This window comes from Electrophorus electricus, chromosome 2 (genome assembly GCF_013358815.1).
Source record: "Electrophorus electricus isolate fEleEle1 chromosome 2, fEleEle1.pri, whole genome shotgun sequence".
Lineage (NCBI taxonomy): Eukaryota > Metazoa > Chordata > Actinopteri > Gymnotiformes > Gymnotidae > Electrophorus > Electrophorus electricus.
The window spans coordinates 613,133-628,826 of NC_049536.1; the positions used below are offsets into that span (position 1 = coordinate 613,133).

At 45.1% G+C, this 15,694-nt stretch overlaps 1 protein-coding gene across 1 annotated transcript; it reads right to left on the reverse strand.

Annotated features, from left to right (window-relative positions):
- Positions 1 to 9,922: 9,922 nt before the first annotated feature.
- Positions 9,923 to 15,169, reverse strand: slc39a7 (solute carrier family 39 member 7). The gene is made up of 8 exons (XM_027020412.2): positions 15,027 to 15,169; positions 13,580 to 14,082; positions 11,862 to 12,030; positions 11,485 to 11,559; positions 11,221 to 11,337; positions 10,723 to 10,833; positions 10,449 to 10,645; positions 9,923 to 10,184 (listed from the first exon to the last, which is right to left on the reverse strand). The coding sequence occupies exons 2-8, from the start codon at positions 14,075 to 14,077 to the stop codon at positions 9,930 to 9,932; spliced, it is 1,422 nt and encodes a 473-aa protein (XP_026876213.1). The 5' UTR covers positions 14,078 to 14,082; positions 15,027 to 15,169; the 3' UTR covers positions 9,923 to 9,929.
- Positions 15,170 to 15,694: the final 525 nt, after the last annotated feature.

The following is a 15,694-nucleotide window of genomic DNA, read 5'->3' on the forward strand; positions in this document are numbered from 1 at the left end:
CTGCAGAAAGTGAGAAGTGTGATCTGAACAAAACAGAGGCTCTGCTCCGGAGACAGTTATAGAAACACGGGGATAACATATGCTCCATGTTTTTCCTTTTGAGAAACGTAATTATGGCTAAATAATTTTAGACAGGTGCATTATTATTTTTATTATATGCGGAACTTTTCTAACTACATCTTAGCTATTAGCTATTAGCTCTTGATATTATATCTTGATATTATATATTAGCTATTGATATTATACTATAAAGCTCTTGATATTATATTATGGCCTTGACTCGCAGTGAAATGCTTTTGGAACTGCTCTGTCCATCCGAGCTGAGGAGAGATACAGGGAACACAGTATATGTATAATATGTATATACACAATGTACAATTTCCAGTTTTTTTTTTTTACAATTTGCAGTTATTACAGTCTTTTTATGATGTCATTCTTGACATCATTCACAGTACACTGAGTGGTCCCCACAGTTCATCAGTTGCTCTGATTCAGGGCTCGAATGGCCTGTGGGAAAAAGCTCCTCTTCAGTCTCTCTGTGTTGGTCTTCAGGGAGCAAAAGCGCTTCCCTGACCTCAACAGAGAGAAGAGTCTGTTGGTGGGATGGGTGGGGTCCTTCACAATCCTCCTGGTCTTGGTCTGGCAACACTTGTAATAGATGGTCTGCAGTTCAGGAAGTGATGCGCTCTGCTGAACACACCACCCTCTTGAGTGCTTGTCTGTCCTGCTTGGTGCTGTTCCCAAACCGGGCTGTGATGTTCTCCATGAGGAGAACAGGTGTAGAAGTTCCACAGCACCTTGGAGGGCAGTCTGAAGTCTCTTAGGCATCTGAGGTGGTAAAGACGCTAATGAGCCTTCTTTGCCAGGGAGTTTGTGGTTGGCTGGACCAGGGCAGGTCCTGCGAGATGTGAACTCCAAGGTACCTGAAACTGTCTACTCTCTCCGCTGTGGTTCCATTGATCCTCACAGGATGGTAATGCCGCTCCTGCTTCTTGCTGCAGTCCACAATCAGGTCCTTTGTCTTGCTGACATTTTGAAGCAGATTATTTTCCTGGTACCAGTTCTCCAGGTGTTTAATCTCCACCAGGTAGGCCCTTTCGTCATTGTCTGAGATCAGGCCTATGATGACAGTATCGTCAGCGAACTTGACAAATATGGTAGAGCTGGAAGTGGCCACGCAGTCATAGGTGTACAGTGAGTAGAGCAGGGAGCTTAGGACACAACCCTGAGGAGCTCCAGTGCTGAGGGTGAGGGTGAATGAGAAACAGTTGCCCACTTGTACTGATTGTGTTCTGTCTGTTAGGAAGTTGGAGATCCATTCACACAGGGATGGATGCAGTCCCAGATCCTCCAACTTGGTAGTGAGTCTGGAGGGGATAATAGTGTTAAATGCTGAACTGTAGTCAACAAACAGCATTTTAACAGAATTACCCCTCCCTTTGTCTAGGTGGGTCTGTGTGGTCTCGAGCAGATGTTCATTGTCAGTGGAGCGGTTGTGGTGGTATGCAAACTGCAGTGGGTCCATGGAGGCTGGCAGTGAAGAGGTGATGAAGTCTCTGACCAGCTTTTCAAAGCACTTCATCATGATCAATGTGAGGGCAACAGGGCGGTAGTCGTTGGGGCCGGAAGGTTGAGGTTTCTTTGGGACAGGAATGATGGTGGATAGCTTGAAGCAGGATGGGACGATACCAAGCGTCAGGGAGAGGTTGAAGATGTCGGTGAATACCAGGGCTAGCTGGTCTGCGCAGGCTTTGGGGACTCTACTCTTTTGAACTCTCTCCTCACATCACTCTCTATGATGATGAGAGGGCGCTGGCCTATGGTGGGGTTGGCGCATGCACCATTGGCTGCACCGATAGCACCATTTGCACTGTTAGTGCTAGCGCTGTTAGTATTAGCGTTGCTAGATGCAACCTCAAAGCGAGCAAAGAATGTATTTAGCTCGTTAGCCTCATCCGCACTCATCAGTGCAGCGGGTGGGCTCTTGTAATCCAAGTCCCTGCCACAGGGTTCTAGAGCCACTCTGCTGGAACTGTGACTCTAGTTTCCTCCTGTAGCACCACGTCACCTCTCTCACCGCCCTTCCCACTCCATATACTGCAGACTTGTACTCGTCCATGTTCCCGCTGATGATTCCCGCGTTGTAGACAGCTGTGCGAGAGTTCAGAGTTCAGAGCCTCGTGGATGGTTTTGTCCACCCATGGCTTCTGGTTGGGAAACGTCTTGATGGTGGATCTTGAGATCGTATCATCCAGTTTCCCAATAAACTCTACTACTGCCTCCGTATACTCACTGACATCATCAGTGCTGCGCTGAAACATGTCCCAGTCCACGTCATCCAGAGCGTCCTGCAGAGTGGCCACCATTTGCTCTGTCCAGCGTGCGAGCTCCCTCTGAACTGGAGTTTCCCGTTTCAGCCTTTGTTTATATTTTGGTATAAGGAAGATGGCAGCATGGTCCAACTTACCAAGCGGTGGCTGAGCTCGTGCCTTGTAGCTGTCCTTGTATGGGGTGTAGCAGTGGTATAGTGTCCTCTTTCCCCTGGTGGTGAAGGTAAATGCTGGTAAAGGTTGGGCACTGCACGCTTGAGGTTAGCGCTGTTGAAATCCCCAACCACGATAAGTGCAGCATCCCGGTGTTGTACCTGAAACTGTGTGAGAGCCTCATGAAATTCACACAGTGCACTGTCCGTGTTGGCCTGAGGTAGAATGTACACAGTGTTGACAATGACCGAGGTGAACTCACAAGGAAGGTAGAAGGGAAAAAACTTGATGGTGAGCAGCTCCAGGTTGGGTGAGCAGGAGCAGGCGAGAGTAACAACATTGCTATTGTTGCACCAGCTGTTGTTTACCATCACACACACTCCACCACCTCTCAACTTCCCTGAATTCACCGTCTTGTCCATGCGATGAACTGAGAAGAACTTGGGCGGCTGGATAGCTTGGCTCAGTACCGCTGTGTTCAGCCATGACTTGGTGAAGCAGAGGAGGTTGCAGTCCCGAATGTCCCTGTGGACCTTTATCCTGGCCCAGAGGTTGTCAAGCTTGCTGTCCAGAGACTGGACATTGGCTAGCAGGATGCTGGGTAAGGGAGTTTGGTGTGCCCGAGGCCTCAGCCTGTTCCTGATGCCGGCTCACTTCCCTCGAGGCCTTTTCCTCGCATTGCTTCCTTTGTTCTCTCTTGGGATCTCTATCGGCCAGCTTGGGTCCGGGGTTAGAGCCGGCTTGAGGTGAATGTAGATCAAGAGAAATAAGAGCATCTCTGCTGTATGAGATGTACGTTGTGGTGTAGAAAGAAGGCTTTTAGAGGGAACAGACATAGCAAAAAAGAGCGGAAAAATTGCAAAAAAAGTGAAAAAAGTGCAAGGTGTGGACGGAGTAGTCGTGACGGCAGCCGACCTCACCGGCGCCATCTTCCACTACTGATCGAAGGCAGCCTCATTTGGCACCCTAATTAAGTGTAGTAGGCCAGGATGTCTCGAGTTAGTTACATCACAGTTACCTAGTTACATCAGGGGGCATGCATTGTGACCACTGTGACCAGTGGTTCCACAAGCAGTGCACGGGACTGAAGAGCGATCAGTATATTCCTCAAGCTCACCCCGGGCAGGTGTTTAACTGCAGATTGTTGTTCTAGATTTGACGCCTATGGATCTGGTTTATTGTCCGCTTCGGTAGAAGCAGTACTAACACGCTTGGATGCATCAGAGGGACTGTCTGCACAGCTGCAATTGATGGACAACAACTTAACCGTGTTGACAGATTTGGTCTCTTACAACTCTAGGCGGGCAAATAGTGTAGAGAATGAGGCCATCCCAGTAATAATACTAGTTCCGGTAGATTCAGACGTTCAGGATTTGGTACTTCCTTTGGCTGAGGATGGCTGGATACCCAACGTCAGTCAACCCCAATCTGGTTCAGATATGGACAAGGACTATTCACCAGTCGCTATTAGTGGTCCAAAGACTAAGACAAAAACGACCAGCTAGAAAACCCAAACTTGTCACTAGTCCTACTGTATCGCACACGTGATCTATACAATGTGAGCAATGATATGGCTGAAGATGGCTGGATACCTGATGTCACTCAACCCCAATCTGGTCCAGATATGGACGAGGATTGTCTACCAGTTGTTAATAGCGGTCCAAAGACTAAGATGAAAAGACCAGCTAGAAAACCCAAATTCATCGCTAGTCCTACCATATTGCACACATGTGATCTAGACAACACGAGCAAGAAGGAGATCTCTAATAATTCCACCCCCACTGCTTTTGGCCATCTTATTCCACTAGATAATTCGAAAGTTGCTGTGTCTACCAGTTCTATGACGACAAAAGTGGGCTTCAACTCTGGTGTTAGCCAGGCAGTCAATAATCACTCTTAATCACTGATGACCTTGCAGATGACATTGCGGTCATTGGTCTCATCAGAGGCAGTAACAAGTGATTACAGATGAGTGGCTGAGCAGCTGGTTCTCTGGAGCAGTAAAACTCAGCAAAACTGTGGAGATAACTGGACTTCAGAAATAACCTCACACCCCTAACAACTCTTAGTAGGAAGTGAGCAGTGAAGATCATTGCTGACCCATCACATGCTGCTCGATCTGTGCTCAAATCTATACTTGACAACTCTGTAATCGCTATGGAGTCCTTCAGGTTCCCGAAAACAACATTCATCATGGACCAGAGGTGGGACATCAAAATCAGGTCCAGCATAAAGAAACCGCAACCTCAAGAGCTGCTGGTTCAATTCTACACAGTCATCATAGTTTACATTTATGGTATTTAGCTGATGTTTTTATCCAAAATGATTTACAAGTATGACTACGTACAACTTGACACCCTTGCTCAGGGGCCCAACAGTGGCAACATGGTGGGGCTTGAACCAGCAACCTTCTGATTACTACCTTAACCACTGAGCTTCCACTGCCCTTCTCTGTCACCACCGCCATTACAGTCTGGTTCACTTCTGTTACCAAACAGGATAGTACAGTGGATCATCAGGTCTGCAGGAAATTCACTGATGCTAACCTGCTTGCTCTACTAGATCTGCACTCCTCCAGAACCAGGAAGTGAGCAGTGACGGTCACTAAATTTTGTTCAGTCATAATTGTAAGTTGCTTTGGATAAAAGCATCAGCTAAATGTAAATTAAATCATTCCTTATATATCATTTTGTCTCACCAGAAGCAGTCTGTCAGAGATCTGCACTTAATATTATGGTATTGTTCAAATGTATTCAGTGCAGGGTGAGAGAGGTGACCATGACAAGTTGCCTGAGAAAAAGAACACAGGTAAGAAAGGTCAAATGTCAGCTGATTCATCATTCACTCTGCCTGTGTATGTGCTTGTGGCCCTGGTTATCAGCTGTGTCTGTGAGCTGGAGGGTCCACAGGTACCAAACCTGCCAGAACAGGAAAGTGGAAAAAGGTTTTTAAAATAAATAAATAAACATGGATGGAGATGCCACTAATGCCATGAAACTGTCTCTCTCTCCCTCTCTTTGTCTTTCTCTCCCCTGTCTCTCTCTCTGTGTGTCTCTCTCTAGATGGTGTGGTGGTGTTTGGTGGTGTTGGTCTTGCTGCTCTGGTCTTTATCTTGGCTTCAGCAGCTACAGGCAGTGTGATCCACCATCGAGCCTGGAAGGCAGGCTAGAGAGCTGCGAAAGACAAGAGACGGAACAGCCAATAAGAAATTTACTTTCATTGCACAGAGTACAAGAGCAGTTAACAATTCAAAGGAGATTGTATTATAGCTTTTTGTGAATGTATGCGGTCTGCAAAGTTATAAAGCCCAAAGTACACAACAGAACAAGTAACTATCTTCCAAAGAAACCACTTTTCTCACCTGCCTGAAATGTCTTATTGGAATATTCATCCATTTATTTGTTAAAATTGATACAATCAACGCAAGTTGTTGTGTACAGTGGAATTTCTGGAACATGAACCCTGTCTTTGGCCAGCTTTGGTATGTCTGCGAAAACCCGAGTTTGTAGCCACACAACATTGCAAGCACAGGTGGGGAATATTCAGTGGGCTTTGTGTCGAATCACAAACACAGAGAACCTCTTGGCTAAAACATTATATTTACAAGGCTTGCATGTGAGTAGTAGGACTTGTCTCTGCATGCAAGTAAATCAGGAATGAGTGCTTCACCAGCTTTGGGGTACGTGGCAATCGTTTTAAAAAGCTCCAAAGTTGTCTCTCATGTGATTTCTGCTGAGACCTCATTTCAACAGTAGAGAGGACCTGAACCCTCTACAACATGGTGGTGTCTTGTGTTGCACTCTGTACACTGCAAAAAGGAGTCAAACCTGAACAAGGGGACCCCATCAGATTTCGAGTCAAACACCAACCTCTCAGCCATTGCAGCTTGACAGCAGAATGGCTATTTTTCATTCAATTCCCAGAAAGGCAAAATCAATTTTAACTCCCTCAGTGTAATTGGCTCAAAGCTGCAAATGGCCTGAGAAGCATATATAAAATGGCAATCAACAAGCTGGTGCACTCACTGTTCTAGTAGTCTAATGTCAATTCCCGGTGACCAGGCGTTTAAAAGCTTCTCAGTCCATGAGTAATACGTGAGCCATGTACTGTTTGCTCTTTTGATTCCAGATCTTTCCAAAGTACCCTTGTGTGGCAGGCTCCATGTCGAACTTTTATTACATGCCTCCCATCCACAAAATCCAAGTTGTTCGTGACTCCATCAGGTGTTGACTAATCTGATCTAATCTGTCCTTTCATGTTATAGCTGCGACATTGCAGGCAGATCTTGCAGCAAAGCATTTGAGAGCACACAGGCTCCAGAAAGGCAGTGCAATGTCTCAGCAGAGGTGCCAAAACTAATGCCATCAACGCTATGACTGAATAGGTGGTGGAGAAAAGTGACATAAATGCAACACAAGTTACTGTGTACATTGTAGTTTTTAGAACATGACCCCTACTAACAGCACAGCAAATGCAAATAGGGAATATTCAACGTGCTTTGTGTCAAATCGCAAAAGCTCAACCTGCAAGACTTGCATGTGACTATAATTTTCAGGTAGAACTTTGCTCAGTATGCTGGTGGCTTGGGAATGAGCAGTTCAGGGTACCTGTCAATCATTTCAAGAGGTCTAAATGAGGATCAAACACACGTTGACTTGAGACTGATATGCTACCTACTGCTCTAATCAGACCACAAAGGTCACCTTCATGGAGACACAGGAAGGCTCAATACAACTCAGCAGGTTGGCTGATGGAAGGCATCATGTGAAGCTTTACCTGGAATAGTTAGTAGATGCAGATCAGAATTCTAAGCCCACAAAGCTGGAACTTGCACATGTGAAATAGAGGAGTGCAGAAAATGGCTTCAGCTAAAGCTGAAAGTCCAAAATGGCCAGTGTTTAATACTCTGCACTGCACATGCAAATGTTGCACTTCCTCTACAGCAGGAAATGAGACACCACCATGTGGCAGGTAGATCTTTCAGTAAAGCATCAGGGAGTGCAAGCTCTGGTAGCATAAGGTATCAGGAGGAATCACATAAAACAACTTCACTGCCAAAAGGGGTCAAACCTGAATGAGGAGACCCCATTGGATTTCAAGTCCAGTGCCATTACCTTTTCAGCGTCACAGCAGAGTGCAAACCCGGTTCCTCAGTAGACTCTGCAGTCACATCAATGTTTGATTTAGCTTGATGCTCTCAGCAGGGACTTACCTTATGCAACCCCATCCATCCATCTTCAGACCATCTTCTTAAAATGGGTTGCAAGTCTTGACCTTCTTAAAAAGGACTCCCTGTCCTCAAAATGTATCAGAGTCCCCAGTCTCCGACTGGCTTCCAGCTCTTGAGCTCCTGGTCTGTGGGGTCCTCTGCTCTCCCACACATTCAGCTTCTGGCTAATCAAAGCCAATAAAGAAACTAAGCCAGGGGGAAGGTTAGAATTTGTTTCCCTGTCAGCTTTTCGATTCAAGATATGGATAACTGGGACATTGATGGATAGTGTTTTCATTTATATTTGTCACAAATGAATGGAGCTTTCATTTCCATTTTGGCAGGAAATCTGTCTGCAGAAAAGAAAGAACTAGGCTTGCATTTTTAATTTCCAGTTGTATTTTTGTACTCGGTTAGTAGCAGGATATTCCCACACATTCCTTAATGGTCCCGTCTGTTCTTTGGAATTGTCATACTAGTGGATTAAATGAGAATTTGGGAAGCGTGTGTGCTTTTTTTTATGACTTCTTTATTATGTATTGTTCATTGTTATAATTGTTTATTTACTGTATTCCTACAAATAAAAATATTACTCACTAAATGAAGGATGTTAAGTTGTCATTAAATAAAACTTTACAGCAATAAAGATTTTTCTTTTTTAATGGGCATATTGAAATGACAAAGTAAATCCGCCGAACTAACGCCTTGTTTAAGACTATATTTCCCCATCACTCCTCTGCACTCAGAGTGCAACGTATCTCCAGATTTAGTTTGTGTAGAACAAGTGAAAAGAGTGCTTCATGACTCAGTGTGTGTGCACGCATCTTATTTTGCTAGGAGGTGTTCACCCAAACCCAACAGTGAACTTCCTTTAACATGTTTTACACCCTCACAAATATGGAAATGTTTCCGATGACTGTAACAAGCATCTCAGTCTGCAATATTTCCAATAGTCAACAGTTAACTGTAGCTCTGAAGCTTAAATTGTCTATTGCTAGAAATCCCACAAGTTCTGATCTAAAGGGCACAGACAGCACCCCCCATCACTCACACACCCGAGATAACAGCAGTAATTTCTTGGTCCAAGTACTGTGATAAATCAAAAATAAAAGTTAATAACCTCGTTAACTTACTTTTCAATTACCTTCAAGTAACCACTTAAGGAATGAGAAGGAAAAGTCATGGAGTCATTTGTGACAGGACTAAACTAACGTACAAATAAAAAGCAGGAAAACAAAACACTTCAAAAACAACCACAACCAGGTCAGGAACTGCCAAGAACGTCAAAACGAGAAAAGAACTTCAAAACATGGAGAAGGTAACCTGGACCTGAAGGTGGTTGATGGCATTAGTACAGCTAAAGGCTTCCCAAAAAAGCACTACTGTTACCAGAGCTCCGGGTTATGATCAAACACCTCAGGATTGGGTTCTACACCAGTGATGAGATGAGATGAGATGAGATGAGATGAGATGAGATGCCCACGTCTCTCACTGTGTCTGCAGGTTTTACTCCAAAACATAAAACTCCATATCTCACAATACCCCAAATCTGCAGCTAGGCTACAAGGGGTCATTGCAACCAAAGAGGGTGATCTTTTCAGAGCCAGTGAGGCAATTCCTTGTTTACAAAGCAGTCTGAAGCAATAATTAGAATTCCGACCAGATCATTACAAACTAAATCACAGTAAAAAACAAACAAACAATGTAACCTTTTAATTCTACATTTTGACACGACATGATATTTGTTAGATCAATCGAGTGAGAGAGTAACTGCCATGCGTGTGTGCCTGCAGTAGACCTCTGTGGTTGTCAGGAGCATGGACGTCCACCCCCAAGCCCCTGTACTTTGTCCCCAGCCACGTGAATTGGCTCAGTGGCTGAACACAGACGCTCTCCAAGGTTTTGGTCTTTGGATCGTTTAGTGCAGTTCATTCCCTTTCTGAAGCTCTCAGTTTAAAGGCTCTCTTCCTGTTTATCTGCTTATTCATTCATTCATTCACACACTCCCTTACTCACTCCTGCATCAACAGTTGTCCATTCTAACATATTAATGCATCAATCTCCTTTGTACTTTATGTCCCTGAGTCTCTGAAAAATTAGAAACTCCAACCACCAGTCCAGCTAGCTAGCGCCCTCTCTCTCTCTCTCTGTCTGTTTTCTCTCTCTCTCTCTCTCTCTCTCTCACCCCCCACCCCACCCCACCCCCGCTTGTGTTTTCTTTAACCCCCCCCCTCCCCTCACTCATATTCTGCGATCAGCACCATCATTGCTACTCCAAACAGCAAAGCCAAGATCTCCATCAGCGATTGGCCCGCACTGGAGCGCCCAGCCAGCAGTTCCGGAAGCACTGTTACCGTGGCGATATAAATGAAGCCCCCCGCGGTGAAGGGGAGGATCCACGCAGTGGCAGCCGCGCCCACCCCCTCGGCTAATAGGGAGCAGGCGGTACCGGCTAATGCACCAATGGCAGTGAGGAGCTGAAGACCCATGGCCTAAAATGGCAGGAAACAGGAAGAGAAGGATGAAAGTAACAGGAAAGTTTTCCCTGAGAGTAAAGGCACAAAACTGGGAAAGAAATTAAATGACCGTACTACTGCAAACATACACACTATGTATGATGAACAGCAGTGAAGCACTGTGCTTCACAAACAGCTAAAAATGTACATGTAAATTAACCAAACAATAAATTCTGTATAGTATTCTGTATAGTAATGGTGTAGGATAAGAGACAATCATCACACATTGAAATACCACACCTTCCTCTTGGTGCATCCTGACTGGACGAGGATGGCAAAGTCTCCAATCTCATGGGGCACCTCGTGCAAGAGGATGGTGATGGTGGTTACCATGCCAACAGCTGGTCCAACCAGGAAGGAGGCTCCAATAGCCAGCCCATCCGTGAAGTTATGAGTGAAATCAGCAGCCAGATTCAGATAGCCAGACACTTTTATGTCTACAGAGAGAGAGAGAGAGAGAGATTGATTAAGTCAAATAATTCCCTTTAATTTCCTTAATTTTTTATAATCTCACCTGAGCTTTGCTGCCGGGCTCTCTTTGACTTCTTGTCTTTCTTTTCCTTCTCTCCTTTCTTCACCTCCTCCTTCTCCTCCTCTCCACTGCTGCTTTTTGCCCTCTGAGCCGCTGGGAGACCAATTACATTTACACTTACAGTATTTATCAGACGCTTTTATCCAAAGTGACAAATTATGACTGAGTTCAACTTGACCAGTTGAGGGTTAAAGGCTCAGTTTGACAATGATGAGGCTTGAACCTTCTTTTGATATCAAAACCATTCAAACATTTAAAGTGGAAACCTTGAATACACAACTCTTAACTACATTACACTGCAGTTACACAAGTCTTAACTACATCACACTGCAGTTAGTTCCTGAAATCTTCTTCATGTATATAGAAAATACAAATAAATACTGTTATCATCATTACCATGTAAATGCATAGGAATTATTAACCATCGATTGTTTGAATCATAAATTAAAATGTGGTCTGTACACCATGGCCGGCTCTTACTGTGGGAGTGGGAGTGTCCTCCCTTTAACAGACGCACCAACTTCTCCACCACCAGAAACACCACGATGCCACCCAGAACCCACAGACCCACAGACATCATGTGACTATGGGCTACGCCTGGAGAGGGTGAAGGCACACACACACAAGCTTAAGCACAGGCAGCTTTCTGCTGTTCTGTATACTGATGGAATATGGAAGGTGGAAAATGGATCACCATTAATGCCAACATCATCTGTTGCACATGCAGTGTAACCAATCACATACCATGAGAATGGCCATGTGACTCCTCGCTGTCGTGTGAGTGGCCATGACCCTCATTACCTTGGTGCGAGTGGGGTTCTGTCAAGGATGAAAGACAGAGTGAAAACAAGCCAACACAGCCAGATGGCATTACCTACAGCCAACAGGGCAATTACAGATGCAGTGTGTGTGTGTGTGTGTGTTCTAATCCTGGTCATAACAGATAAGATGTATGAATGAGTCTGTGTGTACTATCACGCCATGAGAGACAAGTTGGTATGTGTGTTGGAGAGCGTGTATGTGTTACCCAGAGTATGGAAGATCAGATGCAGAGTGTGTGTGTGTGTGTGTGTGTGTGTGTGTGTGTGTGTGTGTGTGTGTGTGTGTGTGTGTACACTAACCCAGAGCATGGGGGATCAAGTGCAGGAAGGCGTCCCCTAGCAGTCCTCCGGAGGCAAAGCTGAGCAGAACCTTCAGCAGGTTCTGGTGCTGGTCAGTGTTCGACTGAACTGGGATGAGGAAGAGGATGAGGAAGGGCGCAGCACTGATCAGCAGAGTGGCTCCAACTGCCTAAAACCAGTTAGTTACAACAAGACCAACAGTGAGACCTGCTCAGCTCTGACCTCATGCAAAAATGTAAGGTGGATTACATTTAAAGTATTAGAAGATACTATATGGACTGATGCAGCCGAGGTACTTCCAACGGGAACTGCAAAGGTTTTAGATGAATCAACGTTTTAGAGATGCACGATGACACAGTCAACATCATTTCAAAGCTTGTCAACAATTTTGATACAATTTGTAAATCTGTATCACTAGTGACATCTGGTGGTGGAGCCCTGCTGTTGCAATATAAGCTGTTTTCTTCTATTTTTTTCTACTTTATACAAGCGCTGGTCATTGTTGCACCAAGCCATGGAATGGAAGCGAAGGGCCAAACAAATCCTGCCGTCTGCCTGATGAGATTCTGCTCTCCTGTGCTCACACACCTTTGCAATTTCTCAGAGTGTCCAGGGTTTAATGTTGAACCAACTACTGACTGTTACACAGTTACAATCAGGTCCAACTACTGACTCTTAGACATGTGCACATCACTTTATAAAACAAGCTGTATAAGAGCACAACGTCACTGTGCAATATGAAGTGATCACATCAATGCAGACACACTGGGATAGAATGTGCTCCTACATTTGGAGAAACACTTTTCTCTCCAGGCTGATGTACAGCCCTGCTTGTGTCTGCATGACAGCCAGTCCTCGCTACACTTCAAACTCTTATTCAGAGCTTGGACTGCTGGCATTCAGGCCATTAACTGAAGCTTCTGAACAGGAAATGGCAGGAAAATGCAAGACCCTGCAACTACGTGTTTACTAAAGCACCCGATTGTTTGCTTTCCCTGAGGTCACCCTAGGACATCATGATGTCATGATGGACCACCCATGACGGTGGTATTAAAAACGTTATTGTTTCTAATTTGGCCTGGAAAAGTGAAAGAACTTACTCAAAGCATTTAGCAGACTCTTAACCAGCAGTTTCCCCAGATAGTTGAAGAGACCATGACACAAACACTGAATTTCTAACTTTGTACACTGAGCCTTAAAATAATGATTCCAGCCACTGAGACCTCTGAAAACTACTAAAGCAGGATTTGGTTTCCATTGAAACAAAATCTGACAAGACACAGTTAATACACAGATTTCATATTTGAGACATAACATTATGTTTACAGTTGAAAGTAAATCATACTAAATTAAACAGGTTCAGCAAATTTGATAAGTGAACCACTGCTCTCTGCAAATGACCAAACTCATATCAACAGAGCTGCACGAGCTGTTAAACATCATCAAATGTTTCACCATGGGTTTGAGTACCCTTACCAGATTCAGACAGCCCACGAGTGTTCTGTGGATGTGCTGATGAACCACCACATTTACATGATGCATCAAACAAACACTTTTGGCCCCAATACAGCAGGCCATGTGGGAGTGGTTAAAACAGCCATTTTTAACCATACAGATCATATTCATGGGACTTATCACCCTGTCAGTCTGTGATGTACTGACTTCAGGGCTGATGGCTCCTTTATTATTGTGCATATTATTGTGCATCATTGTCTTACCTGCATCCACAGCTCCATTGTGTTGTGCCTCTGAGTCTCCACGTGTCTCTTCACCCTCTCCCCATCAGCACCATGGCTGTGGAAGTGCCCATGTGCGTGGTCGTGGCCATGGTCATGAGCGTGCCCATGGTCGTGCCCATGGTCGTCAGCATGCCCGTGGTCATGCCCATGGTCGTGAGCCTGCCCGTGCCCATGGGCATGGTCATCAGCGTGCCCGTGGCCGTGCCCATAGGCATCGGCGTGGTCGTCAGCGTGCCCGTGGTGAAGCTCCTCCTCCTCAGAAGGCTGGTTCGCTTCTGCACTCCACTTGCTTGCACCGTGAAACATCTTCACACCACCATGGGAGTGTTCATGGTCACCATGCGAGTGCCCGTGGTAGTTGTGTTCATGATGACCATGCGAGTGCCCGTGTCCGTGGGAGTGAGCGTGTGTTATCTGGGAGGCTAGCACTGCTAGCCAAATGGCCAACACCACCACAGACAGGGGAAGAGCCCTCATTTCACCTGAACATGAAAGAAAATAAACCCTTTAGCTACCTTATTCCCAAAAGCAGCTGCTGAAACCTATCGAAACACACCCCAGAATTGTACAAAGAATGCATACACGGCCACGTTTCCGTGGCCGAGGTCAGTCACCGTGAGCCGGCCACCCAGAAGCAATGACTGTAGACGGGATTTAGGCAAGCTGCAAAAATATACAAATGAACCGCCCTAACCGCCTTTAAAAATCAATAAAACAGTTTGCGCAGCATAGAGAAGTGCATATGACAACATAATGGAGGGGTATAATTTGCCAGAGCGATGCTTGGTTTTTCCACTGTGTCAAATATGTTAGCAGTCAAGCTGTATCAAAGAAGCACGGATGCAAAGTCAGTCCCCAACTGTAGCCAGCTAGGTTAGCCATGCTGACTAGTCTCATACTCAACCGTTAATTTACAGCATTATATATTCTGTAACTACAAAACCTATTGAGGAATAAGTTACACATGTCCACGCTGCTATATTGCAATTCCTCGGATAAAATTCTAGCTATCGGTTTTTCAGCAACCTCGTTACTGCGGACACCCAGCATGTCCAGCGATGCCTCCCGAAGACCCGTTTTCTGCCCGCTTCATTCAAACTGTGTTGCTAAAGTGCTCAGAGAGATTAGCTAACGTTAGCTAGGGGGTTAAACGTATTTGGACGGTATAGGCTCAATCGCAACGCGATTACCAAGGATTATAGCTGGTTAGCTAACAACTGATCTGTTTACCACTGCCTACACCCCTTGGAGCTACAGAGGGAAAGTAATTCTCATATCTAGATGGGACGCCTGCTAGCCAAGAGATCAAAAACTAGCTATCTAGCCTAACTAGCTAGTTTGCTAAATAAGCGTTGCTGTTGGCCGAGAGAACAAAGATTAGTCAGCAAGCTGCTTCTTTACGACGAAGTATGCTATTACGACTCACCTGTATGCTCGATTCCGTGATGCTGTACTTAGAAACGATTTTCTAAACTATTTCCTTCAGGAATATCTGGTCATATGATGCTCTTGCCTCTCAAACCTACGTGGCATGTAGTCAAGACAGAGAAGTCTCGCGTGAATTCCTGCACAGAGCCTCGATAACGCCGTATGTGTAGATTCGCAGACTGGCTGATACATTCGATCTCAAATTTCTGTGGATCTTAGACACTTTATGACCGTAACATACGATGTGCAGATCACGGATGCACTACAGCAAATCTCCTTCCAAACACAATGTAAAAAATGAGTATGACATATAACGTAGATTTGTTCAAAAACACACGTAGGAAATGAGGGGTTGAATTGTTGAATAGAAATAGAAATTAGAAAGGCGTTGTGCTCCTGTTTCGTTTCAACAATACTGACTCACTGGAAGCTCAACACTGGTAAGCATTATGGACAGTTCATCCGCCAGTAGGCTATACGAGGTTGCAATTTCTAACATATCTACCAATATTGCAGGCGAGGCACCTACTTAAAGCAGTACAACAGCAGAGAAGTAAGGCCCAAAGCACACTGAGCCACAAGTTTGCTCAGATTAGTCTGCTTCTCCGCAAGATGTAAGAAAGGCAAACATCAAACTTTTCTGTGTTGGTCCAGGCTGCAGGAATG